Here is a 15,345-nt window from a genome sequence, read left to right on the forward strand (position 1 = left end):
AGGCCTTTTGAAGCGTTTCCCACATATGGCATCAAATGATGCTGCACGATCTGGGCACTCCTAGCTGGTTGTGACCTGGCTTCTGACTGGAACGAACGACACCTGAGAGGAAGGAGAAGGTGAAGGGTTCCCGGGGAGTTATCCCGGTGGGAACACTTCGATGGCTAAGTTAGAACTTGAGAAAATCTCAAAGAGAGAGTAGAGAGTAAGAGTGCTGAAAGTGCTTAAGCTTCAATACCTTTTCCTTGTGAGAGTTAGAGCTCTTTTATGTTGGAGCCCGGTCATACTTGGCATAACCGCCACCGCCCTAGCCGTTACTGCCAGGGCAGGTGTGGCAGGTGCAGGTTGCTGCTACAGACTGCCATCGCCTGGTACAGGCTCGACAGACGTGTCATGCATTCTAGAGATGGCAAACAGAACGCCGCCTAGCAAGCGGAACGCCGTCTGGCAAGGGATCAGAGCCCTGACACCGGGTCTGGCGGGTACGGATGTCAGACAGGCCTCCCCACGGCCTACCGAGCTATCGTGTGCCGGACTGCCTGGGGCAGGTTTGTCCTGATACCAAGGTGCCGAGGTGCCTGCGCTGGGGGCGGTGCTGTCCCGAGGTGCTCCTCCTTCGCGACACTTAGCCAAAAATCGGGGTGCTCCTTCCTTGGGAAGGGGGAGTTCGGGTCCCAAGGGGAACTCGGGACCTTCCACACTTGGTGGGAGTCAAAATTGGCCAGGTGTTAGTCCCCGACGAGTGGCCAGCGTTGGACTCGGCATGTCTCTCCCGTCGAGTTGCGGTCGTGCTGTCAGGCTGAGCTATTCATTGGGCCAGGTCACACACACGTGTCCCCGGACCACGAGGTCGGGCCAAATCGCCATTCATCACAAAGTACCATTCGTTCTCTGTCTTATACTCACTTTCACTGTTTCTTCTTAATTCCCCAAATGCCCCAAGTGGATTCAAACTTCTGTATTACTGTCTGTATCCAAAACATCTAATGTCAGCTACAGAGTATCTAAACCTAAATGGATCAATTGGGTCGGTAATTGTTGAGCAAATAAGTTTGAGCTTGGCTATTGCTATTGCAAGAAACAAGAATTATCAACTTGCTGTGATCTCAAGATCCTCCAAATTTATCGGGTGGAGAATCCACTTGGGGAAGTGGAGGCATGGTTGTGATGTATACCTCTGTTTCCAACCTCTACTGGGAACGAGTTGGGGCAAATAACCCATCATACCTAAACTTACACAATCAAATTTTCATGCGCCAATGTTCTGAACATTGCTTTTATTGTCTAGAAGTTGTAGATTTCTTAGAGAGTTCATTCGAGTTAGGTTAAAGAAATGGTTATCAATCTTTGGAAGTGATTCGAGAATATCGTCCCAAGTGTGAGGACAACAATGAAGACGAAGCATGACTCTATTATTTGTTCCATGTAATTGGCACCGGCTTTTCAGCATTAGAATTTTTCTGGTAGATTCGGCGCAGAACCCAATCATCCAATTGGAATAACAACAGAGAGCAAGACATCAGGTTCTACCCAATTTCCGCAACTAAGCCCAGAACCCTTGCTTATCTAGTTGAAAGACCCTTGAATTCTAATTTTAATTGGTTATCAGAGAAAACACTCTAAAACCCAGAGCTTAGATTTTTCTCAACTTCTTTAAATGAGTTGGATTCTGAGAAATCCAATCCCCGTATAACTCATAAGACCTTAATTTTTTGACATTTTGTTTGAGATCCACTAAGAGAAGGGATAGAACACAAAAGTTCTTAATCAAATCAGCTACCTTGGAGGGGGGTTCAGCTTCCCACCAAACTTTTGCCGTTCGGAAGTTGTAGTGGTTGCCGTCGATTGCGACAATGCTACTAAAATCACCGCCACTGCTGCAACTTCCAACAATTGCAGTGAATAATAAGGGTATTTTAGAAATTTTAAAATAATTACCATTCACATGATGTTACATGTGAACATAGTGCGATGGACAATTAATGGCAAGGGAGATTTTAAACAATTATTAGAAAACTTAAAGGTACTTTAAGATAATACATAAACAATAAGGGTAGAGTTAGTCAATTTCACAAACAATAGTGATAGTTTAAGAGGTTTACCCAATTTACAAATGGTTTACAAAAATTGATAAGACCATAAGACGATGCCAGTGGTGAATGGTGATCAATCATACATCATTGGCTTGCTACAAAATGGTTTGAAATGGAGTTTAGGTAAGAATAAAGAAATAAGCAAACTGTTTAGCGTTTACTCACCGGTTGCCGCCACCGTTGGACTAGCTGAAAGTTTGAAACTGATGTTGCTGGTCGTCGCTCGCCGGTGGTCGATAACGGAAGATGAAACCCCCCAAACTCCAAAGGTCGCCAGCACCACTAAAACTTTTTGAGGGAACTGTCGAACTAACGAAGGAGAAGGGGATTTGCATTTTTTTGAAATTGTCTAATGCGCTCATATTCTATAAAAATTTAGGAAATTACTAATTTATCTATGGAAGTTCGGTTTTTTTAGTTAACCGAATTGTTAAATACAATAACCAAAACCGAAACCCAAACTTCTAAGAAACCGATGTTTACAACCGATCCGAAATTGGTTCGATTATTCGGTTTTAACCGAAGTGTGCTCATCCCTATTCCCTACCAATCATCAAACCGCGCGGTAAATAATCCATAAAACAAGGGGCAATTTCTTGACATATCTTTCTTGAAAACCGAAAAGGCAACGGTAAAACAAAAAGGAAAAAGAACAGCGTGTTTCGTACAGGAGGAAACCGCAGTCAGTGCACTGGAACAGTAGAATCCACAGTGGCATAATTCCGTAAATTACACACAAATGAGAGGTAATCTTTTAACTACACGAACCAGGCAGATAGACAGATATATCATCCGCTCCGTCGATCTAGCAACCTTTCGACCAAATTTTTACTTACCATTCTCTCTCTCTCTCTCCTCGCCTCTGCATTTCTCCGTCACTGTTTTAACTTCTTTACACTCCCACCTCCTCCTCCACCTCCGCCAAATTTAGCGAGATCCTCTAAATTTAGCGGCACCCATCCGCTAAATCTAGAGCAGATCTGAAGTCTCGCCACCAGATCCGAAAACCCTAGTCCCCTCGGCCATGGAGGAGGCACTGGAGATGGCGCGCGCCAAGGACACCAAGGAGCGGATGGCGGGCGTCGAACATCTCCACCAACTTCTAGAAGCTTCTAGAAAGAGCTTGTCATCGGCGGAGGTCACTTCGCTTGTCGACTGTTGTATGGATCTCCTGAAAGATAACAACTTTAGGGTCTCTCAGGGTGCTCTGCAAGCCCTAGCTTCTGCTGCTGTGCTCTCTGGAGAGCATTTGAAGCTCCATTTCAATGGGCTTGTCCCGGCTGTCGTGGAAAGGTTGGGAGATGGGAAGCAGCCGGTTCGCGATGCTGCTCGGAGACTGTTGCTTACTCTCATGGAGGTTAAGCTTTGGTGTTTATAATGAATTAATTATGGTTCTGTCTAATCTAATTGATCATTTTAAGTAAAATAAAATCTGTTATGTTGGAACGTTCCATTCGGCTTTGTTTATTAGAAACTGGTCGATTGTTTTTTCTTGTATCTGTCAATATTTTTGTGCAAACTATGTAAATTTTGGAGTTTTTTATGCTTAATTCACTGTACATGAGTCATGGCGATGAAATTGGACAAAACATATTACAGCTGTATTCATGGAGTTGGGTTTTCATTTAGTTGCTTCTGCCATTATTTTCAATTTCGATGTTTTCCTTCGCACTTTCTCTTTGCTTCTTCTAACCCAGTCGGGTCTTGGAATTCCTCTTTTTAAAATACTCGGTCACTTAAGGATGAGTAATCCATCTCAGTTGTTCATCTTTGGTTGGGTCTTTCCATTTGCACCAATTAAAGTTCCGAATTCCTTGGTTTGAAAGGAAAAGGACTGATCATAGAAGTTTAAACGATGATTATAAATCAGACTTCTGTCATTTCCATATCTTGCATTTGATAATCCGTTTATTGGGAAATAGGGCTGTTTTATCATCGAATATGGAACTGAAACTAGTGATGGCTGTATAAAATTACAGGTATCTTCTCCAACAATCATTGTTGAAAGAGCTGGATTGTACGCCTGGACACACAAGAGTTGGAGAGTAAGGGAAGAATTTGCAAGGACTGTCTCATCAGCAGTTGGTCTCTTTGCATCTACTGAGCTGCCCCTGCAGCGAGTTATACTTCCTCCTGTATGTAGATTCTCTGCAACTAAATTTTCCAATGCTATGCACACATGCATTTTCCTATGCTGCATATATATATATTCCTAATATCAGATTTTTGTTCTTGTATTTATTTAGTTTTTTCTGTGCATATAGATTCTTCAGATGCTGAATGACACAAATCCGGGTGTCAGGGAAGCAGCTATATCATGTATTGAGGTGAGTGCAATCCTTTTGCATAATGGTTCTTGAAAATGTGTATTTCTTGAGACTTGATTGCACTTCCTAATTGATTCAATTATATTGCAAGCTAGAGTTGAACTTGGTTTTAAATGTTGCTCTGCAATTGTGTTTGTGACTCATATAATTCTCTTGTTTCTCTCCTCAGTCTCCTTTGGCCTTTAGTTGCTGAAGATGATGTTATCTATATTGCTATTGTGGGAACAACCTATGTCATCATTCATTTGATGCTTATATTGATGAACTATGCAGTCAAATACCTTATTTTATAAATAAAAAATCCTTAAACATATCAAATACCCTACTTATATCCAGTTCACCCTCCTAAGATTCTGGATAACCAAAACCAGCACCGAGTTTAGTATATCTGAATTCAATTCAATAAGATATATCCCATATCTAATTCGGATATTTGATGGATCTATGAAAGATCAATTAGAATTTGAATTTGCCAAGAGAGTCAGATCTCCATAATTGATCCGATCTGATTCAATTAAAAAACCAAGTATTTATCAGTTCAGTTATGATCCACTGGTCATTGGATTTTAAGACAAGATAACAAAAACAGAAAAGGAAGAAATAGATATATACAAGAGCATGGCATTTCAATTCACAAAATACAACCAAGAACAATTGCTTATTCTAAATTTATTTAAGTTGAAAATCAAACAGGGGTTATATTATCTTATTGAGTGGGCAAGAAAATAACACATGGGACAAATATAAAAGTATTTTGTAACACAATGTACAAAACTGCTTGGCGCTTAGGCGAGGTGAGCCTCCAAAGGTGCATTGTCGCTGTCACCTTGACAATTATGCTTCTTACAGTATTCACACACAACATCCTTTTTCTCAGTGGAACCCCTTGGCTTCATCTCAATATTTGCAAAGTGATCGAATAGGGCTTTTGCAATCTGGACCTACCTCCTACTCTCCTCACTACTGACCATAGCATAAGCTTGAGATAGGGTTACCTCATCCTTTGCTAAAATGTTTTGTCTGACAATATCATATTCGGGGTTGAGTCCGTAAGGAACTCAAAGATCTGATTCCTCAAATACTAACTTCCTATGAGTCTTAGCATCTTTAGTGCATCCCCATTTCCCTCTACTGTGGACATAGATCTTAATTGATTGAGACCATGTTAGATAATTGGTTCCATCTAACTTCGTTGTGGTTATTGCCCCTAACAGTACAGACCCTCCTTGGTCAAACCCAGAGTTTGTAGGTTGTTTTGTCTCTCCTTTAATTTATTCCATTGGATAAACAAAAACAAATGAAAATAAAAATAGGTGCTACTAACCAAGAACCACTACCCTAAAGTCAAAACTACTCTTCAATCACCCAAAAGTAGGGTTTCACAGAACCCAACAACATGGGAGAAAGAGAGTCTGGCCGTTCCTACCAGGAACTCTAGAATCCTTTCCAACCTAAATCGATCTCAATGTAGATCAAGAAACTTCTCTTCAATCCCTAAGTGTTGGCGTCAAACTGTCTATAGACCCCTTAATTCATTTTCTCCAGTTAGCTAGGGTTTTTGGGAAAATCTCCAATAACCTGTCTTGGGCGTTATATTCATCTCCAAAAACTTCCCTAAACTTGACTGTAAAAGTTGTCAATCAATCATCCAATCAATTTGCTAATCTAACACCTGCAATAAATTTAAAAATAAACCATAGAAAAGAAAAGGTGGAAGAAGAGAGAGTTCAAAAGGAGAAAGAAGAGAGCTGTCTGTTTTCTCCAGTCCCCTAACACTTTCTATTAAACCTGATTGTAATTCAGGTACAATTGCAAAGGTGCCCTCAGTGGGGAGCTACTCAATGAAGATAATAAAAAGAAAACAAAACTGGCCCATAAACTAAGGTTCACTAACTAAACATAACACATTATTAACAGCACAAATAAAAAAGAAAAGATTAAGGCCCATTCGGCCTTGTCATCTCTACAGTAGATAACCTACAAACGTGTGAAATGCTGTTGGGTACTTGGGTTCTTTTAATTTTTATGGTGTTCTATAACCTAATGAGTTAGATTGGTTTACTGAATCAAGTATTGATGATTGCATTCATAAGATTGATACTTCTAGTGGCAAAATGTTGTTTTTTTTTTTCCTGGAAGGTTTCGGTAATATTGCTTTTATATGGGCACAATTCCAAGTTTGCTTCGGTTGAAGATTTGGTGGTTATTTTCCAAGTGTGTTTATGTTCTAACTGTTGCAAATTTGTTAACTAAATAGATTGCGGCATGTAATTGAATTAATTTTGGCTAAGTTCTGCTATTTCAGGAAATGTATACACAAGCTGGGCCTCAGTTCCGTGATGAATTACAACGTCATAATCTTCCTATATCTATGGTGATCACTGGATTCTTTAACACTCTCATCTTGATTAAATGTAGAGTACTGTGATTTTTCAGTTATGATGCTTATCATAATTTTATGTACTTTAGGGCTATGTTATCTAATAAGAAGTTATATGATTCACTAGTTGGTGTCTTTAATGATTCTCTTTAATATGAAATTATTGTTCTGCAGGTAAAAGATATTAATGCTAGGCTTGCAAGGATTGAACCAAAGGTTCGTTCTTCAGATGGACTTTCAGGTCATTTCACCACTGGGGAGCTGAGGCCTGCTAGTCTTAACCAGAAAAAAAGCAGTCCAAAGACCAAAAGTTCCACACGCGAGATGTCCCTATCTGGAGGTTAGCAGGATTTGACCTTAAATATCATGTTGAATCTGACACCAATCTCCCACTTTCATTAATGTTACTAGGCATGTCAATGGGCCAGGTCAACTTAAAAAGACCTGATCTGGTGCTATCATTTAGGCCTGTTGATGCTTGCATACATTTTTGTTGGTTATGGGTCGCATTTTCTGAGCGCAATCATTAATTGGGTTGTTACTGTCTGTACCCTGACCAAATCATTTGGTTCATAACTGATAATATATGTATATTGTGAATTTATGATATTTCATACTGTATAAATATTTGCTACCTCTATATTTGTACAATAGTTAGTAGGTAAATGTAGGTGGGGTTGAGTCCACTATGTTTATCCAGATATGGCAAGGACTTGGCTGGACAAGGTACCGAATGCAGGCTTTACACTAAAAGTTGAATTATCTGACATGATATGTCTCCCATGTACAGGTATCTGGGCATCATGGCTGACCTGATAAGACTGATTGATAATAGGGTTGGTTCTGGACCTGTTGTTCCCATACCCTATGGTATCTAGATATTGTTGTCAGTTCAGTATCAGGTCTACCCTGATCTTGCTCTGACCAAACCTAACCCATTGACAATCTTAGATTTATGTTATGACTTATGAGAGTTCCTTATTCCTACCATTGTTAAATCTGCCTTAGTTCTCTTTGTTTCCATGTTTTTCTCGATGCCTAGGATTATCTGGAAGTGGAGGATATTGTGTTTGAGATTTTTGTTCTTCATTTCTTCTCTCTTTAATACCCCCTCCCCCAGCAAGCAATATAATGCATGTTACTCTAGGACAAAAAACACATGTATCTTGTTTAATCCTTTACTAGAAACATGATGATATTAAAGACTGGGATGTTGTAAGATTGAACACATGCACCTTCACAGTAATGGACATGAGGGTTTAAATTTTTAATGGGTGGAAATTGGTAGGACTGTCAAAAGTTTCTTGCTGTGAAAGCATGTGCTGTGCACTCACCTTCAATATGCAATGATCCTTCTCTTATTTCTTATTTGTTTACCCATTTATCTTTTATTTCTGTGTGTGAGAAATCTCAGTGGTTACTTCACTATAAGAGATGTTATATTCTTACATTTCAAGATAGTGAAAGGAGTAGAGAAGGTAGATTTGTAAAAAAGAAAAAAAAAACTTTAGGCACTGAAGGGAGTGGGTCCTTGAAAATTTTCTATACATATATGCAAGAATCAAAATATCGCAACGTATCGGCCGATACGTATCATATTGGGGGCTTCCCGATATGCCCCTACAGGGGGTGTTTCAGGGTTTGGCATAGTTCAGGGGGTAAACTGGCCTTAAACTGACCCCTCTGAATCAGTTTCAAAGAAAAAGTAAAAAAAAGCGAGCAAAGATACAGGCTGATATGCCCCTACCTGCGTATCAGCCTGTATCGATATTTTGAACCTTGCATATATGTATATTAATTTTATGTTAATGAATCATATTGAGAGTAAGAAAGAATAACCATCATCATCATCATTATCTAAGCCTTGTCCCAATTATATGGGTTCAGCTATTCTGTTCTTTTTTAATGTCGTATCCATTGTTAAATTGATGTATAACTAAAACTCTAGGGCTATATGTTGTCAGACTCAGACTGGATGAATAACCAGAAAGCTCACTGGGTCACAGTTTTTCTGGTTTAGCTGTCTGTTAGATTGTTTAGCCCATATGTTGTCAGAGTCTGACTAAAATTCCAGGGCTATATGTTGTCAGACTCAGATGGGATGAATAACTAGAAGCTGTCAAAAGGGGCTTTATTTCTCCACTGAAGGGAGGAATTGCCACTTTGAAATTTGGAGAAAATAATACTCCCATGCATCTAGTAATTCTCTTGTACTGATCAGAGATTTTTTTTTTTTTTTTTTTTTAAATTCAGAAATGATTACAATACAGAAAAATGGGTGGGGTTTTGAGGAATGAGGACAACTTATTATATCTTTCCTCAGGCCCTGTGGGATCAGGAAACTCTACTAGAGCTGAACTACTGGCTGCTGTACAAGGAATTCAGGTTGCAAGCATTCATAAAAAAAATCAGGTTGCAAGCCAAATGGGTGTCAACAGATTATGTATTGAAGTAGACTCTAAGGTGGTGTTAGGGTGGTTGCAGGATCCAGATTCTGCTATTTGGAAATACAGGGATTTATTAATGAAGGTTAAGTGGCTAACAAGGGATATGACAATCGGAATACAATGGGTGAGCAGGTCAGCCAATGCTATGGCTGATGTCTGGGCTAAACAAGGGATTGTGAGGGAGTTTCTGTTTGTGGATGAGTTGTAATACTTGATTTTTCAGTTCAACTTTCAATTTTTGGTCTCAAGGGTGTGGCTGCATCTCGTGCCCCCCAAGGGAAGCTTGTAACTGCTTTAATCTCTGGTCAATAAAATCTATTCATTTGTCAAAGAAAAAAACTCTGCTTTTAATAAAACTAGAGGAAGGGCATGTTGCAAGTAAAAATAAAAATGTTAAGATGAAAAGAGATTTAGATTTTGAAGTATTTTTACAGTATTTCTTTAAGGCTATGTTTGGGAAATAAGAGTTGTTTGAACAAGTACAGAATTTAAATTTGTCTTAAAAAGGAAAAGGCTTTCCATTTGGGGAATGTAGTCTCGGTTAACCCATGATGTAACAATTAAATAATGAAAAATTAAAAATAGATGGAAATACTAAAAGCTGTAGAAAACAACAGAAAAGTCTCCCTAATATTATACATTGATCATATTATACAAAAGTAAGTGTCATAAATAAATAATAAAATTTTAAAATTAGATAGAAATATAAAAGATCATAGAAGAAATTACAAAAGCTAGACACATCTTTGATATTATTATTGTTATTATAATTATTATTATCTAAATTTGCCATGTACAACGTATACGCACATTTACTAATTTTATTAAGAATACAATAAATATTGAAAAATAATTACTTGTAATAACCAAACCAGAGAGCGCTGCTGGCTAGGTGGTTATCATCATTACAAGTAATTATTTTTTGATATTTATTGTTTTCTTAAACAAAACTAGTAAAGGTGCACATATGTTGCACATGGCAATTTTAGATAGTAATAATTATAATAACAATAATAATATCAAAGATGTGTCTACTTTTTGTAATTTCTTCTATAATCTTTTATATTTTCTATCTAATTTTAAAATTTTATTATTTAATTATGACACTTATTTTTGTATAATATGATCAATGTATAATATCATGGATGTCTCCTAATTTTTGCTTTTAGTATTTCTATCTATTTTTAATTTTTCATTATTTAATTGTTACATCATGGGTTAACCTTGACTACATTATGGAAAACATTTTCCTTTTTAAGACAAATTTAAATTTTGTATTCCATTTCCACCATCAGTAAAAATATTTCTTATTAATAATAATAACTTAAACTAGAGAGCACTGCCAGCTAGGTGGTTTATCTACTTCCCAATCACAGATCTGGAGAACATGGTGGCAAGACACAATGGTAAGATGGAACTGCCATGGAAATTTGCCCAAAATGGAGCAAAAAATGGAGAAAAACTGCAGATCTGGAGCAGTGATTTAAAAGGCGCGCCTAGGCACACAGGCGAGGCGCATTTCAGGGTAGGCGCCTTGCCCAAGTCTTAGGCGCAGCCCTTTCAAAAGGCGCACGCTTGGTGCACCTTGTGCCTCAGCCCAGGCGTGCGCCTTTTGAAAATTTGACGCTTTTTTTCTTTTTTTTAATTTTTTTTTTATGTCTAGCGGCATGGCCTTTGTGCCACGCCCCTATTTGGTAATGTTGTTCATTCATTCATCCTAATAACATATCTTCTTGAAAAGCAATAAAACTATAAAATCATTATTTTTTGTGTGAGAACTAAGAATTTAAGACCTAACGTGGGCTTGTTTTGGCTTGCCTCGAGGGGCGTGGGAAAAAGGCGGCTCGTAGAATCAGGAGTGTAATATGTTTTACATCATATTAGCTACTTGAAGTAATGCAATTGAGAAAAAAAAAGATTGTGGATTTTATATGCTTGAAAATGTTTTATATATTTGATTTTATTTTTAAATTCTCATTTGAATATGCTTTACATGTTATATTTATGTATTTTCATATTAGATAATAGGTTTTTTAAAATATTTATTTTAAAATTAAAGTTTATACTTATTAATATTATGTTTAATTTTTTTTTGAAATTTTGACATTTTTTTTTTGTTTTTTTAAATTTTTGCGCCTTGCTTAAAAAGGCGTGCGCCTCACCTTATGCCTTGCGCCTCAGGCACAAATTGACCCCCGTGCCTTTTTTGTCTTACCTAACTTGAGGGAATTCAATTGTCTTACCTAACTTGAGGGAACTCAAAGGAATAAAAAAACGATGGGAACAGTTTTATCCCAAAAATATGAAATAAAGTGCCTAAAATAAGCAGCCTCTAGATTGCTTTTTTCAAGTACTTATTTTTAAAATAAGCACTTACTCCTTTTTCGCCAAATGAGAATAAGTGCTTATTTGCCACTTATTGTGTGATGCCGCCACTTATTTTAAGTACTTATTCAAATATGTACTTAAAATAAGTGATACCAAACAGGGGTGAAGTCTTGAGGCTCTCTTTTTCAAAGAGAGATTTTCGAGACTCGATCTGGTATGCCGTATTAGGTTAAAATGTTTTTTTTTTTTTTTTCAAATCAAATGCCAAATGTATATATTACTTAATAATTGCATAAAGTATACAAAACATGTATACACATTTTATTATTGGATCGAACCCTTCAAATTCAATCCACTAGGCAAACAGATCACATTTTCTGATCCAATTCATTTCAATAATCGGATAAGGGATATTAAATCTGGTACAATTAGATCAGATTCAAAGTCGAATTGAATCAAGATCCGGTTCATTTGCATCCCTAGTCAGTAGTCCCACTTAACAAGTATTCATTGTGCATATCATTCTATTATTCGGTGCACTAGGTTTTCTTTTTCTCAATGTAAAATCATAGTATATGGATTAGAAAATAGATTTCCATTTACATCATGGTACTGTAAATTGATGTAATGATCTACTTGGTAGCTTTATTATCCTTTTGTTCCCTATGGTTAGCTTTACTTAGTGAACTACTTTAATTGTTTAAGCCAATAAATAATAATCTACTAGAAAATTGAATAATAATTCAATAAGTTAGCACATGGTCCAAGCATTAGTGATCACTGAGCTATTGTTTCAATTGTTTGCATGCCTCATTTGATATGCACTATCATGAATATATCCATGATTTTTTTTTGATGAATAAGAAATGATTTATTAATGATATATCAGAAATGTTACAATATATCCATGTTTTTTTGGGTCATTCGTTTAAGCTGATCATTCAGATATAATTATTTTGACTAATGACTTTGATCTTATATTCTAGTAGAAGGGCTGTCTGCTAGTACTTGTTATTATGTTAGATTTTGGTTTCATGAGAATATTCTTGGGCTTTTAATACTTATATTTGTTATCTGAACTTTGAACTTCTATTAAATGGGCAAGGAATTCTGATTGCTTTCTTCTACAATTAGGATGCTATATGGTGCAGCTGTAAAGCTTACAATGTTTGTTCCATTGTGCTGTACAGGAGAAAGCGATGCCACAGAAAAACCTGTAGACCCTATTAAAGTGTATTCTGAAAAGGAGTTAATCAGAGAGATAGAAAAGATTGCATCTACTCTTGTACCAGAGAAGGATTGGTCTCTCCGTATAGCTGCTATGCAAAGGGTTGAAGGCCTTGTCTTTGGAGGTTTGTGTATTATCATCATGTCTTATCTATTATTTATGATTATAGGAGAAAGTGATGTTAGATTTTGCTTGTTAAAAAATGTTCTATTGGCTTGCTCCTGTATCCTCGACATGGAGCAAGTGGAAATATAGAACTAGAAATCATTATTTGTTGGGAGGCTGCTAATCAAGTCATAAACACTTGTTAGATTTTGCTTGTTAAAAAATGTTCTATTGGCTTGCTCCTGTATCCTCAACATGGAGCAAGTGGAAAATAGAACTAGAAATCATTATTTGTTGGGAGGCTGCTAATCAAGTCATAAACACTTGTGAGATACTCCAAAGAAAGTGGAAGAATTGGTCTCTTTCACCTCATGTGTGTGTCCTATGCTCTAAGAATGGGGAAAGTGCCAACCACCTTTACTGTTCCTACACTTCTCAAGTATGGCAACATTTTTTCTCCTTGATTGGGGAAGTGTGCATTCCACCCTCTGATGTTGAGGACCTCTTTGGGTCAAATGTAATAAGATGCTCAATGCCATGACAGAAAATTTTGTGGCATGTGTGTGAGGGGCAGTTTTATGGGGATTATGGGGGGAAATCAATGCTAGAACTTCAATATAAATAGGTGGAGGAATTGATTGAACTCACAATAATAAAATCTGCACATTGGGCTCTGATTTGTAAAGAATTTAATGGGGTGAATTTCAATGACCTGCTCAGGGTAGGTGGAATATACTTGTTTTGCTGGTTTTCATAGCAGTGTGCCTGAAAGGATGGTGGAGACGTGGAGTGGTTCCACCTTGGGAATCCTGGGGAATCTGGAGTGGGGGGAGTGTTTAGGGATTGTGGTGGTAATTTAATTTTCAGTTATTTGGAGCCAGCTGGGTTGGGGAACACTCTAAGGGCAGAATTGATGGCTTTACTTCAAGGTCTGAAACTGTTATTGCAGCAGTGATTAAGGGATTTAGAAGTGGAAGGGGATTGTTAAACAATCATATTATGGATGAAATCTCAGGACCAAATTCCTTTGCAGTTCAGGCATATGGTAAGGTTGGGTTGTAAGTGCTTTCTGTTTTTATTTTCTTGTGGGCTTCTGTGACTGAAGTTGTTGTAATTACATGCCAGCTGCTGTGAGGGAGGGAGGGGGAGAGATGTAAAGGTACTTTCGAGGTGTTTTGCCATTGGTCCAATGCAATTTAGAGAACGGAAAGAAGGTCTTCATAATATATGTGCCCTTCTAGCCTCACTCAACCATCTGGAGATGTAAAGAAGGCCTTTATAATATATTTGTTTTGAATGCATTTTTAGAGTGTATAAAGTTGAAGGGAATTATAACTTCTCTTTTCCTCTATCATCACTCAACTCAGCCTGGAGCAAGTGGTATATGTGCTGTTCAGTTTGTAACCCTTACTTTGGGGTAAAAGATAGAAGGTGCCATGTGGGATGTGCAACACCCACCTCTATAAGGTCTTAAGATTAGTTTCTTCCTTTTTTCTAATTTTCAGAGGTAGATCATGGGTAATGGTCCTACATTGGGAAATTGGTCATTGGTAGAGCTACTACTTACCCTCCAAAGACACCAGCTGAACTTAGATTCTAATGACATTTGGAAACAGGATAAATCCAACTGCTGCTCTGTCAAATCCTTTGCAAGAAAACGTTATAATTCTACTTCTGTGATTATCCCTCACAAAGTCATTCGGTATCTAAGGATGGAGAGAGGAAGTGAAAAAGTTTTTCAGACAGTGAACAGATGGAAAACTGAACTTGACATCGAAGCGAAGAAACTATTACTTGAGGGTGGTAGAGCCAGAGGTAAGAATATACTAAAGGTAAGAGAAGACAGGAAGGCGTTGATACTGTTGTTTGAAGAAGCAGTTTTATGGTTGAAGGGGTTTATCAATGGGGTACTTCAGTCGTTCAGAATAGTAGGATGGAAGAATATTTTAGAAATGGAGAGAAAGAGATACGAGGTGGAGCTGAAGTGTAACAGGAAAGGATGGTTTATTACCATCACAGAATTTTTTGGGGACAGGAAACAAATGGTGTGCTTACCGGAAGGGAAGCAGACACAAGGATGGGCAACATTTGCAGATGAGCTACAAAAATTCCTTGCCGCAGTTGAAAACCACCTGCATAAGGAGCGTGAGCAGGAACAGAGTGATGGAGTTAGCCCTCCTATTCCTTCGAGCCAGGCCTTTAAGCAGACCTCGGTTTGTTGCGGAAAAGCAATAGCAAGCTCAAATAGGGGGTTGAAGATCTGGTGTGAGGCTGAGCAAGTTGATTGGGAGCGAAGAATGGTGATAACATCCAGCAAGGATATACAGGATTGGCGGAAGCTATTGAAATCTGTGGTGCATAACCTAAAACTAGAAACTGAGGTTGCCTTGAAGCTGTTCTCTAACAGGAAGGCAGTGCTAAAAATTGAAGATGGGGT

General features: G+C 37.9%; 1 protein-coding gene and 1 pseudogene across 1 annotated transcript in view; one reads left to right on the forward strand and one right to left on the reverse strand.

The window, feature by feature from the left end:
* Positions 1 to 961: 961 nt before the first annotated feature.
* On the reverse strand, positions 962 to 1,520 carry LOC148801239 (NAC domain-containing protein JA2L-like; annotated as a pseudogene).
* A 1,383-nt stretch (positions 1,521 to 2,903) lies between these two features.
* LOC104602121 (CLIP-associated protein-like) overlaps positions 2,904 to 15,345 on the forward strand; it is a 48,593-nt gene continuing 36,151 nt past the window's right edge. Inside the window, exons 1-6 of the mRNA XM_010265696.3 lie at positions 2,904 to 3,450; positions 4,073 to 4,228; positions 4,358 to 4,420; positions 6,726 to 6,794; positions 6,975 to 7,140; positions 12,766 to 12,927. Coding sequence (XP_010263998.1) covers positions 3,118 to 3,450; positions 4,073 to 4,228; positions 4,358 to 4,420; positions 6,726 to 6,794; positions 6,975 to 7,140; positions 12,766 to 12,927 — 949 coding nt within the window. The 5' untranslated portion in view covers positions 2,904 to 3,117. The remainder of the gene's footprint in view (positions 3,451 to 4,072; positions 4,229 to 4,357; positions 4,421 to 6,725; positions 6,795 to 6,974; positions 7,141 to 12,765; positions 12,928 to 15,345) is intronic.

The sequence above is a fragment of the Nelumbo nucifera genome, chromosome 3 (genome assembly GCF_055504915.1).
Source record: "Nelumbo nucifera cultivar China Antique chromosome 3, China Antique-T2T, whole genome shotgun sequence".
In the NCBI taxonomy this organism is placed as follows: Eukaryota; Viridiplantae; Streptophyta; class Magnoliopsida; order Proteales; family Nelumbonaceae; genus Nelumbo; species Nelumbo nucifera.